This window comes from Hippocampus zosterae, chromosome 3 (genome assembly GCF_025434085.1).
Source record: "Hippocampus zosterae strain Florida chromosome 3, ASM2543408v3, whole genome shotgun sequence".
Taxonomy (NCBI): domain Eukaryota; kingdom Metazoa; phylum Chordata; class Actinopteri; order Syngnathiformes; family Syngnathidae; genus Hippocampus; species Hippocampus zosterae.
The window spans coordinates 28,412,050-28,436,109 of record NC_067453.1 but is presented as its reverse complement, the minus strand read 5'-3'; the positions used below and the strand labels follow the sequence as shown (position 1 = coordinate 28,436,109).

The 24,060-nt window shown below is 41.2% G+C and overlaps 3 protein-coding genes and 1 long non-coding RNA gene across 10 annotated transcripts in view; 3 read left to right on the top strand and 1 right to left on the bottom strand.

Annotated features, from left to right (window-relative positions):
- The first annotated feature begins 17 nt into the window (after positions 1-17).
- On the top strand, positions 18-7,500 carry LOC127598383 (DEP domain-containing protein 7-like). Its single transcript, XM_052062225.1, has 12 exons — positions 18-160; positions 336-521; positions 1,038-1,179; positions 1,271-1,366; positions 1,466-1,656; positions 2,455-2,656; positions 3,792-3,928; positions 4,048-4,197; positions 4,331-4,473; positions 5,849-5,974; positions 6,427-6,502; positions 7,131-7,500. Exons 1-12 carry the CDS (start codon positions 94-96, stop codon positions 7,328-7,330), a joined length of 1,716 nt encoding a protein of 571 aa, XP_051918185.1. The 5' UTR covers positions 18-93; the 3' UTR covers positions 7,331-7,500.
- Positions 3,308-24,060, bottom strand: part of LOC127598387 (uncharacterized) — a 182,553-nt gene continuing 161,800 nt past the window's right edge. For all 6 annotated transcript variants that reach the window (XR_007961903.1, XR_007961900.1, XR_007961902.1 and 3 more), the window contains exon 2: positions 3,308-3,586. This is a non-coding gene — a long non-coding RNA (uncharacterized LOC127598387). The remainder of the gene's footprint in view (positions 3,587-24,060) is intronic.
- Positions 8,681-16,395, top strand: tcp11l1 (t-complex 11, testis-specific-like 1). Of its 2 annotated transcripts, none has more exons than XM_052062115.1 (10): positions 8,681-9,010; positions 9,297-9,446; positions 9,649-9,781; positions 9,862-9,982; positions 11,286-11,425; positions 12,641-12,777; positions 13,387-13,556; positions 14,452-14,633; positions 15,169-15,341; positions 15,425-16,395. In XM_052062115.1, the coding sequence occupies exons 2-10, from the start codon at positions 9,305-9,307 to the stop codon at positions 15,646-15,648; spliced, it is 1,422 nt and encodes a 473-aa protein (XP_051918075.1). In that variant the 5' UTR covers positions 8,681-9,010; positions 9,297-9,304; the 3' UTR covers positions 15,649-16,395. The 2 variants fall into 2 exon arrangements, with proteins under 2 accessions (XP_051918075.1, XP_051918073.1); XM_052062113.1 differs by having other exon boundaries at positions 8,682-9,010; positions 11,205-11,425.
- hipk3a (homeodomain interacting protein kinase 3a) overlaps positions 19,301-24,060 on the top strand; it is a 32,409-nt gene continuing 27,649 nt past the window's right edge. Inside the window, exon 1 of the mRNA XM_052061996.1 lies at positions 19,301-19,666. The gene's annotated coding sequence lies outside the window, so the exon portion shown is untranslated. The remainder of the gene's footprint in view (positions 19,667-24,060) is intronic.

Sequence of the window (24,060 nt, the reverse complement as noted above, 5' to 3'; positions counted from 1 at the left end):
TGCAGGCTTGAACGGCGTTGATTGCTCCTTTTCGTCACCTGTTGTCAACTCGCTATTCGATGTTGCCTCGAGTCAGCCACAAAGTTTGCAAGCATGGCCTCAATCAAAGAAAGAGCTGCGGCGTTGAATCTTGCTGAGAAACTACGCAATCGTCCTCAAGGTATGTATTTTACAACATTATGAGATGGGGTCGTTTCGTTTCAAAAATCTGTTCTTTCATATTTTTACTACATCACTAGTGGCATGTCTTAACGTGCAAACACTGATTGCAAAGAGTTTATTTTGGTTTCTATGACCGGGATAATGTCATCGATGTATTGTCGTTTCTTCCCTAGTTCGAGGATTGGTCGTAAAGGCAGCACAGTGTCCTTCGTTAGAAAGCAACCTCATCTCACACCTCAGGTCTTCTTTGAAAGTCAAGCGTCGTCGAGTTTACTTTATGTCCCACAATGATTGCTTCCTGGGCTCTGAGGCTGTGGATGCTGTGGCAGACTACATTGGCAATGAGAAGGCCTTTGAGGGTGAGGCTGCAGATCAGTTGCGTTGTGTACGTCTTGCTGTCTTGGTTATCATTTATTTATCATTGTATGGGTTATTTTTGCACCGCGTGCAGCACTTTGTATCCAGCGGTGGGTATTTTTAAAGTGCTTTATCTATAGAGTTAAGTATTCTGAATCACTAACATTGTCCATGTATAGTACTTGGTTTACTTTTTGGCTTGTGGTTACTACAGCACCCACGACTGGCGATGGCCAGAATTTTTAATATCACTCTTAGTACTAATGTGTGCACAGTTTTACCCCCATTAGCAATGTGGTTCATCTACTACTCTAATCGCCCTGCTTGTGCAATGGATTGATTGTCTTACTGTTGAGGACAAATGGCATACTAATAGATGGACAATTCCGTGCCTAGTAAGGCAGAATAAAGGCTTCCAATGGTTGTGTCTGCATTCTGTATGAGGCATATCAATTACTGTACATCTTAACCACCTGCTGTACAAACACGTCTTTTTTTTCCCCCCCCAAAAAAACAAGGTGCCGCAGTATGTCGGGCTAAAGTGGTGAATGTGTGCCAAGCTCTGTTGGACTGCAATATTTTTGAGGTAGTAGGAACTAAGGTGTTTGGCAAAGACAAAAAGCAGGCTGAGTTTCAGGACAGCAAGAGTGCACTTTACAGGTTAGTCTGATTTAGTACTGACTACACTCAGTACACCAAAAATGTGTTTTTCAAGCTGTAAATATGTGGATGTCATAATTGTGTCACCCAGGTTTGTAAATGAGCATGCTTCATTAGTGGAAGACTTGAAGAAGGATGAGCTTGTGAGCAGTATCCAGAAACTTTTCTCTTGTTCTCCCTCAGACAGGTATGAGGTCAACCTAACCCATCCACAGAGCTCATTTCATGTTGGGCGGAAGCCTGAATCATAACCGAATCCATGCCAGTGCTGTTTTTGCTTTTGCAGGGAGGCTGAGCAAATGTATTCCCCTGGATCAAAATGTCCAATACCGAAGCTTGTCAAATTCTCCCAGATAACCTCTCCAGTGCCCCACTTGGGGAGCACTGTCAGTCCCAGTTTGCCACTGGAGACCAGAGTAGAGAACTTGAGTCTGAGTCCCAACAGATTGCAGACACATTCCGTTTTGCCGCAATCGGGTAAGAAAATGCATTTAAACGTTGTGATTATGATAAAAAGAACAAAAACATTGGGGGGGGGGGGCTTATTGTCTAGAGATCGATACAAGCATAAAGTTTTGACACAACATTGTAAAGTACGGGAGCTAAAGTGGGGCACACTAAATGCCAAATTTGGGCATTTTGTTCCCTTTCTGATCAAAGTTAGGGGGAAAAAATGGGCACATGTCAGAATCGGAAAACATGTTTTTTGGTGATGCAGATTTGGGCTTAACGGCCCAGAAGTGGGCCACACGAGTCATGAGTTGGACTTGAGACACTGGTTTTATGACTTGCTTCGTAAAAACTTTTGAAATACTCAACTTGACTGAGAATATGTTGACACTGTAGGTCAATTCCAGATTTGAATTCAACAAGACTGGAACCCCCCCACCCCAAGTAATAATACAACTCGCACAAAATTTGGTGGCTTGAAATTTGCTTGCTTTCCCCCACCCCAATAATTTGGGACTTGATTGTACTGTAACTTTGACTTGAAACTTGCTTATGACTTTGTCCCACCTTTGCTTAAGACACAAGTGCTTGTCGTATGTTTTCTTTTCCTTCACTTTAAGACAGAAATGATAGTAGTTATTTAAAAAAAAGATGCAGTTTGCCTCCAATACAATGTCATGCTACCACCATTTGCATCTGTTTTCAGTTTATTACCCCCCCCCACCCCCACCCCAAAAAACAAAAACAAGTACAATTTAAATTATGCTGACGGAAGATTGAAATGCATTTTTGTGACTGTGTATTCATTGTGTTCCCCCCCGACAGTGGTAGATGAGGTGTGGCGGGAGCAAACTCTCCTCAGGTTATTAAAACTTGTGGATCTCCCCTTATTGGAGGGGGTGCTTCAGATTAGCCAAATATCTGCCTGCTCTGCTCAATCACACCACATGACTCATAATAACCCTGACCTGATCTACAGCAGCAATCACCTTGACAGACAAATCCTGAAGGCCTTCAAGGACTCTCGGTATGTTTTGTCTTAAACGTATATATTCCAACTTAAAGTGGGTAGGATCACTGTATTTATTTTGGAGTAAAGGCGCGCTTTCAATGAATGGCCTATTTTAAAGCTGTTTTCGTATACAGTATAGGGCGCATAGAATAGAAGCTACAATAGTGGCTGTGGTTCCGTTGTGCATCCACTAGATGGAGCTAAAGGGGATACAATGCAATCCAGTTTTAGTTGGAGCAGGGGTGTCAAACTGATTATTGTCGCAGGCCATTTTTGAGTTGCGTCTTCCCTCAGTGGGCCGTTATGACGGTGAGATCACAAATGTTTCATCGCACCTATCCCATGATTACTTTTATGGGTATCAAAATTATTGCAAAATCTCAACGTCATTTATTACACATCACAATATGACATTTCAGTGCATTTTTTTCCGCAAGGATCATGCAAGTTGACACATGATTTTCTTTCAGGGGGCCGCATAAAATGATGTGGCAGGCCGGATCTGGCCCCCGGGCCTTGATTTAGATAGCCACACCTGTGATTTGAAGCTTTCACAAACGCAGCAGCTGTTTAAGCACTTTTCAGAATATTTAAAATACTAAATCCAAGAAATCAGAATATTCATTCATCCTTTTTCATTCATCTTCCTAACCGCTTGATCCTCACTAGGGTCGCGGGGGGTGCTGGAGCCTATCCCAGCTGTCTCCGGGCAGTAGGCGGGGGACACCCTGAATCGGTTGCCAGCCAATCACAGGGCACACAGAGACGAACAACCATCCACGCCCACACTCACACCTAGGGACAATTTAGAGCGTCCAATCAGCCTGCCATGCATGTTTTTGGAATGTGGGAGGAAACCGGAGCACCCGGAGAAAACCCACGCAGGCCCGGGGAGAACATGCAAACTCCACACAGGGAGGCCGGAGCTGGAATCGAACCCGGTACCTCTGCACTGTGAAGCCCACGTGCTAACCACTGGACTACCGGGCCGCTAGAAATCAGAATATTGATCCACATATAAGGCGCTTCCGCTTTTCAGAAAATTGTATGCTTTTCATAAAAGTACGCCCTGTCGTGGGGAAAATATGCCAAGTGTTGGATATGCATCTTATTGAAGCTGTGATGTTCATTTTACCGTTTCATCACCTAGAGATGATGGATGGCTTCGTGCAGCCCTTGACTGTCTGGACTTCCTCCCTGACCAACCAGTAGTGAAACTGAGTCGGGAGCTGCCTCTCTTGTTCCCACAGGATCAACAGAGGACTGAGCAAGCTGATGGCAATGTACCAGGAAAGTACCAGCATAAGCAAGCACCTGATGGCAGGAAAAAAAAAAAAAAATCTGTGGCAAACATCCTATGTATTAATTGTGCTATCATGTACAGTAATTATTTTCCTGTTTGACTTCAGGTAATCAATGTCTCTCCGACACTGGCATGGCTCAGTGTAAGATGCTGCTGTACGGTACATTGGTGAGATACTACAGCAACACAGACAGACTTCCACTACTTCCTGAGCAAATGACTGATGTGTATTCAGCAGTAACTGATCTGCTAGGTGGGGACTTAAGTAAACGCAAGAAATTAAACATAAATGTTTAATTTCTTCAATCGGTTATTTAACCGCCACTATTGCCACTCAATCCCCTTCCGGCCTTGCTTCATCTTTCTCTTATTTTGTCCATTTTCAGCAAACGCAAAATTGGGCACAGCACTTGAAGCTCTCCAGCTGTGCTTGAAGCTTCTGCCACCAAGCTGCAGAGAGGAGCTAAGTCGAATTCTTGCCTTTATGACCGTGGCAGCTGACTCACAGGAAATAAAATTGGACAAGGAGGTGACGATCATGCTTGCCGTGTAGTACAGAGAACCCCCAGCACATCAATTTCCTATTTTGAGAGTTCATCCGCATTTGTTTTCTTGTCCTAATCCATACGGAACTAAATTTGGGTGGAGGGGACGGGGGGGGGGGGGGGGGGGGTCATATTTTTTTGTGTTCTTTCTGAAAGGGCAGCTCCTTCGGCTGTGGCTGGGTTTGCTAATCACCGCCCCCTGGTGGTGAATGAGCTAGATTTCCGACAATCATTATCGCGAAAGGAGGACGATGACTCAAGACTGCTAGGCCAAGCTAAATAACAAGGCATCATTAAATGTGGTCTCAAAACACAGGAAGTGTTTGGTGCGACAACACACGTTTCACTTTTAGTCTTGCTATAATAGCACACTCACACGCATGCTTACAGAGTAACCAACTATGAATAGCAACGTAATGTCAAGGGAGAAGATACACAATGCATAGCCACACACAGGACAGGCTGAAAACCAATACGCCCGACCGTAATAATATCAGGAGTGATGTTTTGTTGATTGCACAATACAGTAATCAATGGTAATGGAATCATGGCACTCTTCTACCTTTGGAACTCAAAGTGCTTTACATTGGTTCCTCATTTACCGACTGATGATGCAGCATGAGGAGAAATTCGGGGGTTCAGTATCTTGCTTAAGGACATTTCGACAAGGTCTCAATGGCAGGGGATTGAACCCCCAACCGCTGGGTTGGGAGATGACCACTCTCATAACTGATGCGAGGAATTGACCCGGATTCCGCCGTTTTACAAACTGCATGAAGTCAATTTGTTTTAAAAAGGAATGCAAGCAATCAAAATGTTAAAAAATTGCGACATAAATGTCAACTGTGACACACATTCAACTACCAGTAACTTAAACACGCACAACAAGGATAAATGTCCTTATAACTTTATGAATTAAATCCGTTGCACCACACAAAGTATTCTGAAAATCGAAAAGGAAATCTAGTTTTTGAACAATTAAAGAATGGACAGTTTGAGCGGGAACAGCTCTGCATAGATTGCATAAAGCTGTTATGCAATTTTGTTTATGGAAAATGTTTTTTTTTCTCCAAATTTGAATGCTCAATTGGCAAATTGTACCAATATTTTGTTTGATCTTTACAAATGGAGTAAAATTATTGTCTAAATATGGAAAAGAATTTGTAATCGCAAGATGCTGAATTTTTCTTTGCGCTGCATGGGGGGGAGGTGGTGACTAAATGAAGGCAGTAAAGGCAACAATTAGAACTGCCATTAAATTGTGGGTCATCACTGGCAAAAAAACAAATATGATGTTTTTATTCAGTCACTTTCAGGCAAGATGGCTTATCTGGCCCCTGGAATGTGAATGTGTTATAGATGGAGAACAAACTTGCAGTGAAAAGGTCTTTTTCCAGGGCCATCCTTAATAGCAAGGCTCTGTCAAAAGAGAGGGAGGATCTGATGGTCGTCTTCATGCTCAGCAACGTAAAGGAGATCTTCAAGGTATGAAAGTCTGCCAGTTTTTTTTTCATTCTCGCGCTCCTTTTCAATGTGGACACAAACTCTCATTATGGCTCAGGTTTCAACAATCAACCCCAAGTGCCAGAAGCTGTTTTAGTTCATCAGTTTAACTCAATCTGTGAAACTGGAAGGCTGTTTCTTTTGTGGTTTGAAGTGGGTGTTTAAGTTTGGAATTTTCTAATGTTGTAGTTTTTTTAAATATATGAGAGGCTCTCTGAATTCCTCAAGACGGATACTGCACCAGTCAAGGCGGTTAAAAAAAGACGGGAACACTACGATCCAAGTTATAGTGCATTTTAACTTAGAATTTCATATCTGTTTGAGCATGTCACTGGAAAGGATCGCCGATTTGTAGTGAAAGGTCTGATGCCAAAAAGCTATCATCCTACGCACACAAACTATTGACCCACAGACTTTTCTTCTTTTTGCTCCAGATACCTGGAGACCTGCACAAAGATGTGAGCGACAAGCTGGCTGAAGTTGTTCAAGGGAAACAACCCGATGTCACTGGTGAATGTCCGTTTTGAATGAGGGGGGGGGGGGGGGGAATGGCAAACAAAACACCTTGACAATAGCAGATCAAAATGGCATCGTCCAAGACATACTATGACATAGGGATAGAATAAGTACATTGGGACGGTCATTTTAATACAGTACAGTGATCCCTCGCTATTTCACGGTTCGTTTATCGCGGCTTCAATGCATCAGATTTTTTATGTATTATATAATACACATATATTATTAAATGCGTGTATACATTTCATATACACAGAGTACAGTACTGTATATGTTGCTCTATGTGACTCGCGGTTTTGCAGCTTCTCGCGGACAGTTTGCAGACTTAAAAAATATATATACAGTGTATTTGTTTATTGGTCGCTACTTTGCAGATTTTCGTTTATCGTGGATGGTTTTGGTCCCCATTAACCGCCATAAACGAGGGATTACTGTATATCAATTACCAGTCATGACCGTAACATTTTTTGTCTGGAAAAGAACAAATTGTCAATGGCAGATTTGTTTAACATTAAGTATGGAAGGCTTAGAAACCACATATAAAAAGGAATACCACTGTTATTTTAAAAATTCACTCATATGGGATTGGGGAAAAAAAGTATTCAATTTTTTTGTTTTGTAGGGTGTGAGGTTCCCAACAGGATTTACACTGACACTACAAAGACCACCACTGATCAGGAACTCTGGTCTTTGCTTCACATCATTCAGCTCGACACAAAGATATCGCCCAAAGAGAGGAAGCGTCGACTTAGGCAGTTTTACCAAGCACATCCTAAGATATTTAATAAGTACTTTGGTGAATCTACTGTTAATCTGCTGTAAATTTGTGCTTTGTCCGTTGTCATTTATATCTAAAAAAGAATAATTAAAAATTAGCCAAAAGGCTTAAGAGACACCATTGTGATAGTTATTTTCGAAATGCAAGCTTGTCAGCGGTGGATAATGTTTTTGTTGAAATGGACTCTAAATAAACAGAAATTGCTGGTAATGTATTTGATCTGTTTTGTTTTGGAGAGCTTGTTTGAAAATATAGAAGCACCCTGTACTGTAATCAGGATCCACTCTTGTGACCTATTACCTACTCAATTCCGCTGAAGTTGGGACTTTGGTCAAATTTAGATTGACGCAAGCGATTTTTGTATTTCACAATCGACTTCAACCTTAAATGTGCATCGCCATCTAATTAGGAGAACAGTATCTCAGGCCCCTGCTAACATGAAAGAACTACTAGAGAATAATGCTTTTTTTTCCTGCATGAAGTTTCTTTGATAGTATATATGTAATTTATATAGGTTAATGTTAAATTGGATAATATCGTCCGTCCATCCATTTTCTAATCTGTTTATCCTAACAAGGGTCGCGGGAATGCTGGAGCCTATCCCAGCTGTCTCTGGGCAGTAGGTGGGGGACACCCTGAACTGGTTACAAGCCAAATCATTATTACAAAATACCCATATCACACGTTGCATGTTTTTCCAACATAATGCAGCTTCACATACTTACAAGACTTAATTTAAAATGTTTCAGTGTTATAATGTATGAGATCTTTGAGTATCATTGTAGTGTCTCGAGGGCGGGCTGAGTGTCCTTTTTTTGGAAATAAAAATACGTTCACCCTATTTTGTTTAACATGCTCCAACTTAATTGGGTTTGTAATTTGAGAGTGAAATAAAAGTAAAAGAAATTAAAACCTCCGCCACACAGATATTGTTGCATTTTTAGGGTAAACTAACACAATGTATAGTAAATCAAATATATAAATAGAAATACGAATATATTTAAAATACACTTGCCTACTTGTTACTATAGGAAGTGTCAGAGGATTTTTAACTTCACTTTCCTATGTGTGAACGGATTGTAATTTACTTAAACAAGTAAATGACATGAAATGGGATTTGAATAGAGAAACAACTGGAGATATTGACAATTACAATGGGGCGGGAGGGGCTCGCGCATGGCGTCACGTTAGCCCAACCCAAACCAGGAAGTGATACTCGTCAAAAGATCCCCACGGAAGCCTTGAAGCTTTGCAACTAAATGCCCGTACATCCAGGGAATCGCGGACATCTGAAATTCGCGTGGATTGTCTGGACTCCATACTCATAAATCTATCGAAATGTTTACTGAATCGCTCCACGAGTCTCTAGTGACGTCACTCGGTTAGAACGAATCACGCCACGATACGCGCCTCACTTCCGGGATTTCTTGACACGCCCGAATCCTCGGCAAAAACCTCCCATCACTCATGAAATTCTGTTTACTTGATGAATCGAAGGGTTTCCCGTGTACGATACGTTGTATGACCGTTCGGCGTGTCAATATTTTTGTCACAGCAGCTGCGTCTCCGCTGTGTTATTGTTGATACGAAATTGCGGGTGGAGCTAACGTCAGTTGTCACAGCAGCTGCGTCTCCGCTGTGTTATTGTTGATACGCACTTGCGGGTGGAGCTAACGTCAGGTAAATTGAAGCTCATATAATTTCAAGAGACAACTGTCAATAAGGTGAGTGACGTTGCAATTGTTACGAATGTAAAGAGATTTTGACGTTTGCGTCTCCCACTTTAGTGTTGGCGTAAGGCACTTTCACACCATCACTCATCTTTAGGTTGACAACAAACCCATCCCACCTTTTTTCCTTCTGCATGGTAATACTTTATAAACTAAACGATCCATTACATTCGTTCTTTTTGTCGAGCAAGAAACATAAGATGCTTGTGACGACCGTGTAATCGTCATATTTAGAAGACAATTCAAGTCGTCACCGCATTTGTCATTTGATATTCTGCAGACCCGAGCATGCCAAATGAGGCTGACCACAACGAGGGTGGGGGAGATAAGGAATCTGAGGACAGTGCACAGGATTCTTCTGAGCAGTCAGTGAGGAAGCGAGGCCGAACAAACACACCAAGTCCACACAGAGGAGCAAGCGTTCCACAAGGTAGGGGGGAGTTGTTTGCATGAGAACAGAGCTTCATCAACAGCTCTGAACAGATCACGGCCCTGCAATTTATCAAAATGCTCCAATATTTATTAGTTTAGAATTTGGTGAATGCCTTCAACCTACAGTGCATAATTTAAGGAGAACAGCTCATTGGGATGCATTTTGAATTGAAATTACCATTGTGATTCTTACCTCATAGCCAGCCCACCCGGGTTTGTGAGTGCGGAGGAGTTAATGGAAACAGCAAAAGGAGTTACCAATATGGCTTTGGCCCATGAAATAATGGTGGACCAGTCTTTTCAAGTTAAACCATCTGAGCTTCCCGAAGGAAGGTGAGGTTTTTGCATGCTGGAAAAATGGTTAGCAATTCATTTCTTTGAATAACAACCCATCCACTGCCCCTGTTGTACAGTTTGGAGCGCAGAGTGAAAGAGATTGTACACCAAGCATTCTGGGATTATCTAGAAGCTCAATTAAAGAAGGATCCACCGCAGTACAGCCATGTTATCCAACGGCTGGCTGAAATTAAAGAGGTAAAGCGAAGGAGACAACTAACACCAATTTTTATGACATGACAAATCAATGAGCTGCTGCCATCGAGGATCACATTAGCCAAGCGGATGTTAGGGTTTTATCCAGTTCTGTAATTTATTCAGGATTTTACGAGACAACATAATAAAGTATTCTTATTAGGTTAGAAAAGAACACATGCACAACTAAGTAGGGGGGGAGGGCTCAGGGTGAGATGTCCCCTTAAGAAAAATGTCAAATTTTCTCTGGAAATATAAAAACATTGAATATTATATGAACACAAGAAAGTAAACACATTCTTCAGGTTAGTTAATTCACAGTAGACTGCAAGTTCTTGGGTGCTGTTTACTTTTGAGTTCGGTGTTACAATGGCGACTTAGGTTGAACTCGCATTATTAATAGCATCTTTAGGCAAACAAGGCGGATCAATTTATGTTTAAATTCAGTGAACATCCATCCATCCATTTTCAATTCCGTTTATCAACATGAGTGTTGCGGGCAGGCTGGAACCTATCCCAGCTGTCTTCGTGCAGTAGGCGGGGGACACCCTGAACTGATTGCTAGCCAATCACAGTTCGGTGGGTATGGTGTATAATTTGCTCCCTATTTTACTAAAAAAAGACAATTTTCTTGACAAAATGAGAGAAGTCAGAACCGTTCTTTCTTCTTTGATGCACAGCTAAAAAGTCTTGCAATTGGAAGCACTGTGGAAGTTGTGTGCTAACTTGGAAAGAACATTGTTTTTTTCCAACTTTCAACTGCTCATCTGTAGTAAACTTTTATTTTCCAAAAAATAATCTAGGCCCACTCCAGGTGAGGATGCATGCGGCCCGCGAGCCACCAACTGAGATTAAAATTGCTCCATCTAGTAGCCAGGACCAGGCTACGCTTTACCTTTACAATCTGATCTGATATATAGATTTCACTGATATACATATTTCACTGTATATAGACTCGACAACCCCTCTATGAGCCGTCACTTTACTGTGGTGGAGGGGTTTGTTTATCTCACCGACACTAGGAACTAAATTATCTGAACCCTTATGCCCCTGATAGGGTCCATCCATGGCAAACATCACATACAAATTAGACAAACCCATACCAAGGAAAATTGGTGCATCATCATTTATGTCAGAGTCTTCAGATGTCATCATTGTGATTAATGTTGTAAATGTTGAGCTTTTTCTTTTTAATAAACCATACTCTATCATTATGTATCTGCAGACGTTGCTATCTTTCTTGCTGACGGGCCATAGTCACTTGCGGTCCCGAATTGAGGAGGTTCTTGATCTGACTCTAATCCAGCAGCAGGCGGAGAAAGGAGCACTGGACGTCGGTGCCCTTTCCAATTTCATTATTGAGATGATGGGATCGCTTTGTGCTCCTTGCAGGGATGAGGATGTCCGTAAACTAAAGGAGATTACCGAGTTTGTCCCTTTGCTCAAGTAAGTGAAAGACATTTCAACTATATAACGAGTTTGTCATCGCAGCGGCTCCTCTTGTTGTCTGGTTGAGAGGGAAGAAATTTCATCTGTGCTTTATGTTCCACATGCAGCGCATTTGACAATAAAGTTGTACTTGACTTGACTTTATCCAGTGTGTAGTTTGCTTTATGTAGTTCAAATGAACTGAATTAAACGGGAACTCAAGTAAAGATATCCCTTTGCAAATTTTTAATGGCCTCCACTCGTCAAAACGCAGTATTCCGCTGAACATTTAAAATTGTCATTCACCGATTATTCAAACCGCTTAACCTCACGAAGGTTGCAGGCGTGCATGTGCCTATCCCAGCCGTCTTCTGGCAGTAGTACAACCTGAACTGGTTGCCAGTCGGTCACATAGCACACACAGATACACAATCATTCACACTCTGTGTTAGGATTTAGCATTTTGTTTTTTAACTGTGAAATCACAATAGATTTTTGCACAGCCATAATAATAATAAAGTTAAAACGGTGAAGTCGAGGCAAAACAACTTCCAACGGCATCATTCTCCCTTTCGCTCCTTCCTTCCTCATTTGTCATTGTGTCATCTTACTTTATGAAGCCTGAGAATGCCTTTGGTGTGGATAGAGGATTTGAAATGATTCTATCGGGGCAGCATAGTGAACTAGTTCTCATGACTAGTGGTTAGCACGTCTGCTTCACTTTAGAGTTCTGGCTTCGTATCTTTTGAGCATTATGATGTGCTTTGCTCTGCCTGTGCTTGTGTGAATTTTCTGTGTATTCTGGCTTCCTCCTACATTCCAAAAACATGCACGGGCAACTATTAGACACGACTCAATTGTCCATAGATTTTAATTGGCTGTTTACATTTCAGTATCCTGCGATTTGATTGCAACTAGGCCAGTGTTTAGCCCACTTACCTCCTCAGTCAGATGGGATAGACTCTAACCCACCCCTGACCCTAATGTTGACGAGCAGTAAACATAAATAAATGAATACTGTATGTTAGATGGATGATGATATTGTGTGATTGGCTGGCAACCAGTTCAGAGTGTGAAGACTGTTGACATCTAGCACGCCCGCAACTCCTCTGAGGAACACGCAGTTCAGATAATGGATGGATGGATGATGGCGCTGAAGCAAAGAATTTTGCTTAAACCATATTGGAATATTTACAGAGGTTTAACTTTCTTTTCCTGTCATTCTCTTTTTAGGGCCATATTCTCATTATTGGACCTGATGAAGTTGGACATGGCTAATTTTGCTGTAAACAGCATCAGGCCTCATCTGATGCAGCAGTCCGTTGAGTATGAGAGGAACAAGTTCCAGGAGTTTCTGGACAGACAACCCAGTCAGCGAATTATACAATTTAACATTCTTAATCATTTACTCAAATCTCAAGAAATCAATCATTCCCGATTGGCAACGACAGAGTACAGTATTTAGGCCGGCGCACATTGAGTGATGTGGCGAACTCCGCTGCGCACCGCTACAAGTTTTCATGAGTGGCGGAATTTCGGCCATTGGCCATGCGGCAATGCAAAATTTGAATCATAGTTGCACGATGTGGTGCCGTCACAAATTACAGCTCATCTAAATGCACATGAACTTTCACACAGATGAAAAATCCATTTAAATCAATCAAACTTTATTCATATAGCACTTTTTAATGCAACTCACAGTGGTGTGCAATTAACACATCAAAAACACAACATAAAAAGAGTACCGGTACCCGTCCCACTCTCCCCAACATACACAGATCCCCACAAGCATGCCTATGCTCTCTTTGTTTGGCAACCTGCGTTTTCCTTCACAGTCACTCTTATCTTGTGGATTAAAAAGTGATATTGTCTGCGGATCCTCCGAATGCAACATTCAAATGCAACTTTAGTTCTTTGTGTAATAGTGATGTTGAGTCGTGTTATATTGTCGCTGCAAAACGGATTCCTCTCTTTTTCAGATGCTTTAGACTATACTGAGAAATGGCTTAAGGACACATTAAAGAACTTGGGAGAGGCTTCTCCCACTGAGGCCTCAGCTGATCCTCCTGCTTTCCTTCCAGCGAATGTCCATAATCAAGCGTATTTGCGCCTGCTTAAATGGGAACACCTCTCAGAGCCCTTCCCTGAGGTAAACTCTTTGATATGTTTATTCAGTCTGTGACACTTTTGGAAAAACTCATTACAGTGGTACCTCTGCTTACGAATGTCTCTTCATTTGAAATTTTTACGTTACGAAACGCCTCAACGGGAAAATATTGCCCCTTGTTACAAAAGAAATTTGAAGATACGATAGGTAAAAATACAGGATAGGCTACCACTCGCAGCTCAGAGTTTCCTAAACGTAACATACTTATAGCTGCGCTGTTATTGGCTATTACCGAGCATCATCCTACTATCCCATTGGCTAAGAGGGACCTCTACGTATGAGTCTTTGAGTGTAGATAGATGTGTTTATGCAGCATCCTCGTCATTCGCCCCTCAGGCCATGAGGCGTTCCGTGTTCACCAGTTGGACAATCGCTCACTATGCTGAAGTTTGTGTTGGACATTTTCAAAGGATGTTGGAAGCCGACGAAAGCGAACCCCCTTGGACCAGTTCTTGACACAACGCCAGGCAAAAACTCCTTCTGAGAGAGAACATGAACTAAAGAGGGCAAAAAAAAAAAAACGATAAGGACGCAGTTAAAATTTAAATGACCATCATTTTATTCATAATCAGTTTTTTGTAAATTATGCACAACTCTGATTTATTGTGCAATATTCTAAATGTAACATGTATTTTTTTTTTTTACATATTTTGATGCATTTTTATTCTTGATAAACATTTATGTCTGAATTTTGGTAGGCTTGCAATGGATTAGGGCATTTACGTGGAGAATACGTCCCTACTTACAAAATTTTCTCGCTAAAAAAATTCTTCCAGAACATATTAATTTTGTTCGTAGCGGTACCACTGTACTGTGTACAGTTGGATTTGCTCTGAGATATTCTTTCTTTTCTTTTTTTTTTTTTTTTGCTACTTAGACAATGTTGATGGATCAGGCTCGGTTCCAGGAAATGCAGCAGATAACTGAACAATTAGTTTTACTTTCATCGATATTACTCATAGTTTACACTACCACGGGGGAAGCCATCTCAGGCGTTCCAGGGCTCATGGAGACGCTTAAAAACACTGTTCATGCCATGCTTGCAGATATGCATGCACCGTAAGTACAAACACCTCCCACAGTTTTGTTCAAACTTGTAAATCATTACCTAGACAAAATTTGTCAAATTGAATACCTTATTTACGCCTATTTATGACAATTGGTGGCACACATTATACTTTATATCTGTAATTTTTCATTTTGTTCAAAAATGTAATTTTATACTTGATATCCGTAATTTTTCATTTTGTTCAAAAATGTAATTTACAAACTGCAATAACATTGTGGTGCAAAATCTGCTTGACGCATCTGTTAGATTAACCAATTACGTTATACTCGGGATTGCATTAGAAATTTAGGTATGCATTCATTGAAGATGTTTGTTGTACTTGTAATTTGTAGTGTTGCCATGCAATGCAAAGTACAGCTACAATAATATACAAATTGCTGAAATTAATACCTTTCTGTGTCAAAACCTGCCAATCAAAATGGAGATTTGTGATTTGACAATATGAGGATTGAAATTTGTCCTTGTAGTTTTCGCAGGAGCCAATCTTGTGTTGTTTCATGCAAATAACATATTGCCTTTTCCAAGGTCTTTCAATCTGCAAGAGACCCTAGTGACCACTGGGGAGAAACTCTGCATGGAGCTAAGTCAATGTTTAACCCAGCATGGCTCTGCCGCATTATCTGCTGACCAAAAAAACATTCTGATGGGGCAAATCTCTGCCACCATCAAGCCGGACAACACAGTCCGTCAGTTGATGGGTGAGTGATGTCCACTGCAATTTTGTTGGTGGGTGAGATTGAATTGACCCTTCTCTTTTGTCTTTTCTTGGCATCTCTTTCAGACTCTCGGGTTCAGAGCTACCTGCTGGCCACTCTGGAGTCCAGTCAACACAAGACCCCTCCTCCTGTACCTGGAGGTCTTGCACCCATCTGCAAGGAGCTACAAGCACTTGCTGTTCGCTTCAGTTGTCTCGTCAATTTCAATAAGCTGGTCTTCTCCCCATTCTACCGAAAGATTCTCCAAGAGTGCTTCTCATCAGGAGGTTGTGCCAGCACAAAGACGTAAGCGCTATGACAGTGATGTTAAGTACCGGTACATTTTCAAGCTAACGCTTGAATTCAACAAAAGGAGCTGAGGATAATGATAACACATGTAAAACACATTAAAATCACTACATGGGGTGGGGGGGGGGGGGAAACAAAAAACTTAGGCTGTGTCCTCTGCCCCTCTTAGATATCCATCAGTTCTATGAAATCCAATGTGTTTTGACGCTGTGTAACCCATGACTAAGTTAGGTACATAATGCTTTGGACCAATTCTTAATTCCAAACGAGCATTTGCTCCGGAGCAAATTTTTAAACCACCTACCTGAGCAGGGTTAAATTTGCTCCGGTTTAAACTGTTTTCAGGGGCTACACCGGCGTAACTTTGTACGTGTGAACGCTCTACTGGGGCAGCACCGGCGCTACACCGGAGCAAATGTTGCCGTGTGAACACCCCTTTAGATATTTGCCTCCACCAACTCACCTAATGGACATCTGCTATAGTTAATCAGGAAAGAAGAATTGAAAGTGTTAGTCTAGAAATTTTGCTTTTTACATACAAACACCTGTAGTTGCAGTTTGTTTGTCAATCCATTGCGGTAGCTTAACCTTTCCCAAAAAGTGTTATGTTTCTCTTTCATGAATGTAGAAATGAAATTGAGTTAAAATGTGAGAAAGGTTCTGTGTTACCTGGAGCGCTTAAATTAATTTTGTTGTTTAGTTAACTGTTATTTGTGTTGGAGAAATAAAAGAATCCCAGTCATTTGTCCTACCTTGGCCATTATTGGAAGTGGAGTGTGGCAGTACTGATTTGTGACATTACTTCTATTCAGACATATCTATACTATCATGACTTTTTTTCTCTGTCCTACTTACAGTGCAAATTGTGAAAGTATAAGACCGTGCAAGAATAGCAAATACTTGAAATTTTATGCTAACAGTTTGTAAGAAACAGATTGAGACCACAAGCAGTGTGCGTCCTGTTTTTGCTCAGCTTTTAGACAAAATGTTTTTTTATTAATTTGCTCCACATCGATGAATAAATCCACATCAAGGAATAAAAATCCAATTCCGCTCTTCATGAAAACTACCGGTAATTTAAATCCCATGAACTCGGTTAACTTGGATTATTGTAAACCAATTGTTGTCATACACTGTGACATTGAAAAGTCACTGAGACTGCTCACAGAAAGCGATGAGATTGTCCTGAACTCTGACCATTGTTCTGAAGTGATTGCTTATCTTGTAATGTCCATCCATGGTTTATGACGAGTGAAGGTTGTAAACATCCCTCGAGCAGAAAATGGTCAAGGCGACATAACAACGCTTTAACTGTGACCATTCCATTTCATCTGGTACAATGGGGCAATCCGCAAGGAATACATCAGGAGGCGAGACATCTCATTCCGTGACGTGACCCCCGGATCGGCGCAATAGAGAATGAATGGATGGGAAGAAAATCTTCCATCAAGTATGAAAGGGTACACGAAGTTGCTGAAAGCAGGACGCTTCGGCCGCACAGAACGTAGAGGCAGTCATCAAAATGGGTTCTGGGTGCATGAACATTGTGTGCCTCACGTAAAAGTCACACTGCAGCGAAGGTGCTGGGTCTGCCTTCGCAAAGGTGGGCTAAGTAAAATCAGAATATGGTGTATTATTGTTCACGCTCATTTCCTTCGCGCGGATTCCTTGCCATTTTAGTTAATTTCTGCTTATTACCTTGCTATTTGAAAGTGATTTATGTTCTTTTATCCTGACTCTTCGTTGGCAACGACTTTTATTTGTACTTTTTCGGTCTTGTGTTTTTCCATAAATTTCTTGTTCTACTTTATCCTCGTCAATATTTGTGGGATCCCCTGACCTGTTCATACCTGAACCTGACGGGAGCAGTACATTTCTCTGACTTTGGGTGCCGGACTACATATATACTACCCTAGCTTAAAGTTGTATCATCAATCACCACTAGATAATAATAATAATAATAATGCATTTTATTTATAAGCGCCTTTCATGCCACCCAAGGACACTGTAGAGACGATAAAAAAATACAATGTAAAAATTAGTAAGCGAGATATTATATACAGTAAAAACAGGACATAAAATCATAAAAGCATAGGAAATGGAAGAGCTATGTGTTGTAGGCAATCCTGAACAGGTGTGTTTTTAGACAGGACTTGAAAGTGGAAACAGGTGTGCAGTTTTGGAGGTCCGAAGGTAGGTTGTTCCAAAGCTTTGGAGCAGTGTGACTGAAGGCTCTGGCTCCCATGGTGCTCAGGCGGGCAGGGGGCACTAACTGGTGGAGGAAGGACGAGGATCTGAGGGAGCGAGAGGGAATATGGTCCTGATAGACAGTTGCACTTACACTGTCCTGCACTACAATGTGTAAAGGCACCTATAACCTTATTGTTATTATTATTTTATTATTGGTTGTCTTCTGTTGAACGGTCTGCGGCTGGATGGATGGAGGTCTTGAGGAGCCGACGATAAGAAGAAAGGAGCGTTGGCGCGGAGTGCCGATGCGGATTTGGAGCTGGGAGTCGCGGCTTGGAGTTTGAAGCGGATTACGTGGAACAGGAGAAGTGAACTAATCTCTTTTCGTCAATGGATGCTACAGCTTTGTGTTTGCTTTCAAAACTTAGCTTGTAGCAGACGTGTGCACATTTTCAGCATGACGTCTCTGATCCACTGGAGAAAGGACACTTTGATCCTCTCCTCTTTCATCTAGAACTGCTTCAGACAACAAAGTGTATGCAGAAAATTGGTGAAGATTGAACGACTGTCTGTGTCCTATGTGTTGTCTTGTGTTATTTTTGTTATTTTGACTTCAAAATGGCGCCGCGAGAGTGGCTGCCTTTCCAGCAGCTCCTATATTTTGTTGTTCTACTTCTTACTTTCATAACTTTGCTGCTGTGAATTGGGAATTTCTCCATTGTGAGACTAATAAAGGTTTTTCTTTTTTCTCTCTTCTCTTTTCATACGCTCCAACTTGTTGTATCTGCACCACAGAACGTGGCAATAAAGATGTTGTATTCTATTTTGTGGTTGTTTTTGCCCATCCTTCAACCCCACCAAAAGGGAAAAATACTTTGGTTGAGCGTGTCAAAATAAGCCGTGCAAGTCTTATGTTCGCACCGACCTGCATTTATTGTGATGCAGCACACCAACACTTGGATAACTGCAACAAACAGTAGGATTATGTGTCATTTATGGTAATGTGAAGTCATTTCAACACATTGCGTGTATATTTTAAAGAGTTTGACGCCATAGCTCTGCGTTAGGCGAGCGGCCGAAAGTTAGAACGCCTCCGTCTGGATTCAATATGCTGCAGTGGCACGTGCATTTAGTAAATTGATTCAGTACTTGTACTTTTAGGTTTAGGCACGGCCGTTTTTTTGTTTTTTGCTGCTGTTGTATTACAGTATTATTTTTTTCATACCAAAATATGTACTTCCACTTAAGTGGAGTATGCGTACTTTCCCCCCACAACTTATTGTTAGTTACTATATAACATTTTTTTTCTGAATACCTGTCATGTGTTGAGTGACTGTTTTTTGGTTTTTGGATTGATTAAGTAGAAATGATAAATCGATGAAGTCATTGGTTGAGTTCCTCAGTTGTCGCTGGCTGACATTTCACTTCTACACCTCTTCTCCCCCCTCTCCTCCTCCCCCTAACCCTACCCAACATTCCACACGTGCGAGGAAGCAACAGCTAGCAGCAGCAAGCAGCCCCGACGTCTGTCAGCCACAAGGCGTATTGCCATGCACAAGTTTCGAAACGCCGATTTTTTGCCCTGAGCAGACTCCAAAGCAAAGTTCGACGAAACGTGAGACGTCTCGGGGAAACCACGGGTCATGGCCGGCATTGCCAACTAATTGTTATTTGGAGCTTCAAAGGTGCAAAAAGTCAGAGCTACACTCGACGACGAACAAGATGGCAGCAGAAGCAGCAACACCAATGCGGGGTTTGACGGTGGCGTGGCTTCTCGCTGCTCAAGCCTTTGAAGCGATGGCTCATTTGGTTTACGGGTCTTATTGAAGGTAAGGCATCTTAGCAATAAAACGGCATTGTGTCAGTGATCTTTGTCTGTTGGGTATGTTGACTGGTGCACTGAAATGACTTCGTCCATTGTTTGCTAACATAAGCTAGCCAACTTCGTTTGTTTGCGTTACAGTCTCGCTTTGACACGAACTGTTCACCGTCATTTAAGTGCAGCTAAGGATACACAGTTTAACGTTTCTTTGTTCGGGTTAGTTTGAGCTGACAAATTTCACGTCAATGCGAAAATGATCGCGAACTAACTTGTGACTTAACTGTAAAGAAGAGGCTCGTGTTATGCAACAGGAGCTACTCGTGTAACGCATACAGTACAAAAGTATTCATTAGTTAAATCTGTTTTTCTTAAACAGTTGAAGTAACGCTCGCTTTCGATCTATCGATCACTTAATTATAACATGGGTTTCAACAGGTGTCCAGACTGTTGCTGCCCTTCCCCCAAACAGGCAAACGCCAACACCACCCCTCCCATATGGTTACCGTGTCCTAGATAGATCATTAACAAACTGCGTGGACAGCTTGTATTCTTTGACACAAGTGTTCATCTCCACAAATACCCATGTGGCTCCGCATGTCAAACATGGATCTAGTCGCCAAGCTGTGAGATATCAGCGACCTCTTCAGCAGATGTTGGTTATGCATATGTTTTTGCTGTGGCGCTTGCATTTGTGAATGAGGGAGTAAAGCCAAGTTCTGATGGACATGGCCACATGGCAAGGACGCACAAGGTGAAATAGTTGCTCCTGAGAAGCCACATGGTGAAGGCTTTTTTTGCATTACTGCTTACTTAGTCTGTTGCGTTGGGTTGCTATTTATACTTTTCCAGACCTGCAGCTGTGGGTGTTGATTGTGGATCTAGTTAAAAATAAGCCGTTACCATCAGGGAAGCACTGTATTTTATTTTTAATGTGTGTGTAGCTTCCTGTGTGCACATTTACATGTAAAGGGAAACCTTCAAAGTTGAATGCAATCCATCACGTGAAGCTGTTCAACTCATTTGTTTGGATTCCAAACATAATTTGACATTGAGATCAATGAATTTGTGACAACTAATACTCATTCAACTCGTGTGCGTCATAAACCCTTTATAGGCAATGTCTGTGTTTTATGCAATGTGCTTACAGGTCAAAATGTGAGAAAGCTACTAGATAGCTGTTAGCGAACGCTACAACAGTTTTTATGAGAAAAAATATTTTAACACACAATAATAGTAATCGTCATTACACTCTCATTAGCACAATATATTAAAGCTCATCAACTACATTTATCCATATTAGAAATACTCTTTTAAGTCAAGTCAACTGTATTTATAGAGCACTTTGAAACAGCCATCAAAGTGTCCATGAGAGAGGAGAGGTTTAAAAGTACTCAGTATACAGTGCTGAGTTCAAGCTGCATTATTATCAACTCGTAGCCTAACTTCTTATTAAATCAAACCCCGGGAGGGTGAGAAATTACCCACAATGTTTAGTACTATTTTAACGTAGTTAAAGATCAAACGGAAATTAATCATTCTAATATGAATGTGTTCTCTGAAACTAAGTTTGCTTACTCATGACTACTGTTTACAGGTGCTTGCCCAAAAGAGTGGGCACATATTGCCACATCAAGATGAGCCACACTGATAATGGACATCTCCCTCAAAAAACAACATAGTATTAGTTTGGGGGGGAGGTGTATTTATGCAACCAGGCTATTGTATTTTTTTTTCCTCCTTAAAAGACAAGAGTTTGTCTTTCAATTGAGTATATATATATATATATACATACACTCAGCTTTACGGTGTAGCGTTTCCTTGTATACTGCTTGCCTTGCGGTTTTACTCGGTGTGAAACTGACCCTCTGCATTACAACAGGCTTTCCTCATCTCCTATTACAGTACGCTAGTTCCCCTTTCTTATAAGAGTGCCATGTTTTGCTCAGCCTTTTAGATACGGTGTATGTAATTGCAACAACATTAGTTTAAAAAAAAAAGGAATACTTTTAAGGTTTTTCTTTTTTTTTTATTAATCACCTGGAAAAACAATTTAAAAACATTGTAGTTATTGATTAAAGTAAAGGAAATAATTGTCACAATAATAAACAAAATTAGAAAATCATGGAATAATTACGATATTATCAAAATGACTCGTTTTTATTCTTTCAACACATACACGGGGGGTCTAGGGCTAAATCTGCTTGCTTTATTTGCAACCTCCTTGGTCCTTGCATTTCTGTTTGCATGTTAGCTCCTCCAGTTAGAAATGCCATTGAAGGAGCTCAACCAGTGAGCAAGGAAGGACCAAGGATTTGAGAAATGGCATTTTCATCATTGACGTGTTATCCCAAGTTGATCTTTTCTGTCTCTGAAATATTACACAACACATGTACGCTTCATGTTTCAAGTGGAACTGAAGTCAAACATGATCAACACCGTTACTCTGCACAAGCACGGAGTCAGTCCCGAGTGGGCATTTCTTGCCTCAGGGCCCCAAGATCTCCTGCACCCATCACTCATGAGACGTTTGTAAAGATTTGAAAATGTTTGTGGTAAACGAATAAAAATGAATTATACTGTTTTCATTTAATATGTTTATATTATTTGCAATGCCAAAACAGTTTGCAATCTCAAAACTTTGGCGTCATTTTTATTTTCTTGATGATTGCTCAATGCATTTGAGATGCTTTCATCCTAATTACAGACCTGGTAAGTGGTCACTATGAACCAGTTTAATTTAAGGTAATTTTAGGTTTAATCTGGCCCAAATAAAACACTCTGCGGAATGGACAAAAATCCATCCATTTTCTGATCCGTTTATCCTCACAAGGGTCACACGGCCTGCTGGAGCCCATCTGAGTTGTCTTCGGGCAGTAGGCGGGTAACATTAATCAAGAAATGACAAAAAACAAAGGCTGAAGCGTCATATTTAATTGACATCCTGTTCTGCTTCCAATCCAGCCGGCAACTGTCTGTTTTTATCTGTCACTGTTGTGGATTTTAAAAGAGGTTCGTGCCCTTGATGTGAGCTTCGTGGCGCCGCCTTGATGCTTTCTTCCCAATGTGCATGTAAGAAAGTTGAGACCCTTGATAATATGGCTAAAATGTATTACTTCAACAAACTTTCTTGACGCAAATTGCTACTTTGCTAAGAGAAAGGGTTTTGGTAAAATTTTGTAGCGATTTATGTCGCCATTGGAAGAACACACAAATGCAAATGGGGAAAAAATGGAAATGACCACATGGGAAAAATTGTTGGTACTCCTCTGTTAATGAAAAATCAATAAATCCAGACATCCATTTTCTAATTTGCTTATCCTCACGAGGGTCACGGTGTGTTGGAGCCCAGCTGACTTTGGGCAATAGGGGAACTGGTTGCCAGCCAATCGTAGGGCACACGGAGACGAACAACCATTTGCACTCACACTCAACACCTAGGGACAATTTTGAGTATTCAATCAGTCTGTCATGCACGTTTTTGGAATGTGGGAGGAAATTGGGAGTACCTCGAGAAAACCCACCCAGGCACGGGGAGAACATGCGAACTCCACGCAAGTAGGCCGGAGCTAGAATCGAACATTGCGCCTCTGCACTGTGAGGTTGACGTGTTAGTCACTGGACCACCGGGCCGCCAGTGACACCAGTATTACAAAATCAAATATTAAAGATCCACAGGACTGTATGTAGCCAACCTCCCCCGGCTGGATGTGGCTGTTGGAGCAAAATTGATGACAAATTAAAGGTGAATACAAGTGGTAATAAAGTACAGAACAGCCTCCAAAGAAACGAAAGGTTTAATTCTAAGTTGATGATTATTTGCTAAAACCAATAGGGTCAGTTTGAACAATAAATATCTTGTATTTGTCATGTATTCCGTTAAATATAGATTGGACATGTTTTGCAAGTCACCGTATTCTGTTTTTATTCACGTTTAACACAATGCCCCGACTTCACTGGAATTGGGTTTTGTACATCAGTGTCAGGTTGCACCATCTCTTCCTGTTTGAGCCAAAGTGGACATTATAAGAAATGCCCTAGAAGGAAGCCATTGTTGAAAATAAATCCTATATAAATGATAAAGCAATCAAATTGCCAACCTGCATGTTGACAAGCCACAAATCATCTGGGACAATGTCCTAGGGACACAAAACAAAACTGGAACATTTTGGCAAGACGCACTCAATCTTCACGGGCTCAAAAATGAAGCTGGAACAACTTGGAGCAGGGCTTCCGCTATGTTCCTTGCGGTGATTTGCTGCATCTGGCACAGGTTGTCTTGAATCTGTGCATGGTTCAGTCAAATTTCAAGATTATTAAGGTATTCTAGAGAGAAATACGCTCCATAGCGTGGTCTTGTAATTGACCCAACACACAGCAAAAAAGATTCTGTTGTTATTTACT

Excerpts from the sequence above, each read along its gene's own strand:
- tcp11l1 (XM_052062113.1), top strand. The coding sequence starts at position 9,305 with ATGCCAAATGAGGCTGACCACAACGAGGGTGGGGGAGATAAGGAATCT. Across the intron at positions 9,447-9,648 it reads AGGAGCAAGCGTTCCACAAG|CCAGCCCACCCGGGTTTGTG; the intron begins GTAGGGGGGAGT and ends CTTACCTCATAG. Across the intron at positions 14,634-15,168 it reads CTTGCAGATATGCATGCACC|GTCTTTCAATCTGCAAGAGA; the intron begins GTAAGTACAAAC and ends GCCTTTTCCAAG.
- LOC127598383 (XM_052062225.1), top strand. The coding sequence starts at position 94 with ATGGCCTCAATCAAAGAAAGAGCTGCGGCGTTGAATCTTGCTGAGAAA. Across the intron at positions 2,657-3,791 it reads AAGGCCTTCAAGGACTCTCG|AGATGATGGATGGCTTCGTG; the intron begins GTATGTTTTGTC and ends TTCATCACCTAG. Across the intron at positions 3,929-4,047 it reads GCAAGCTGATGGCAATGTAC|CAGGTAATCAATGTCTCTCC; the intron begins CAGGAAAGTACC and ends CCTGTTTGACTT.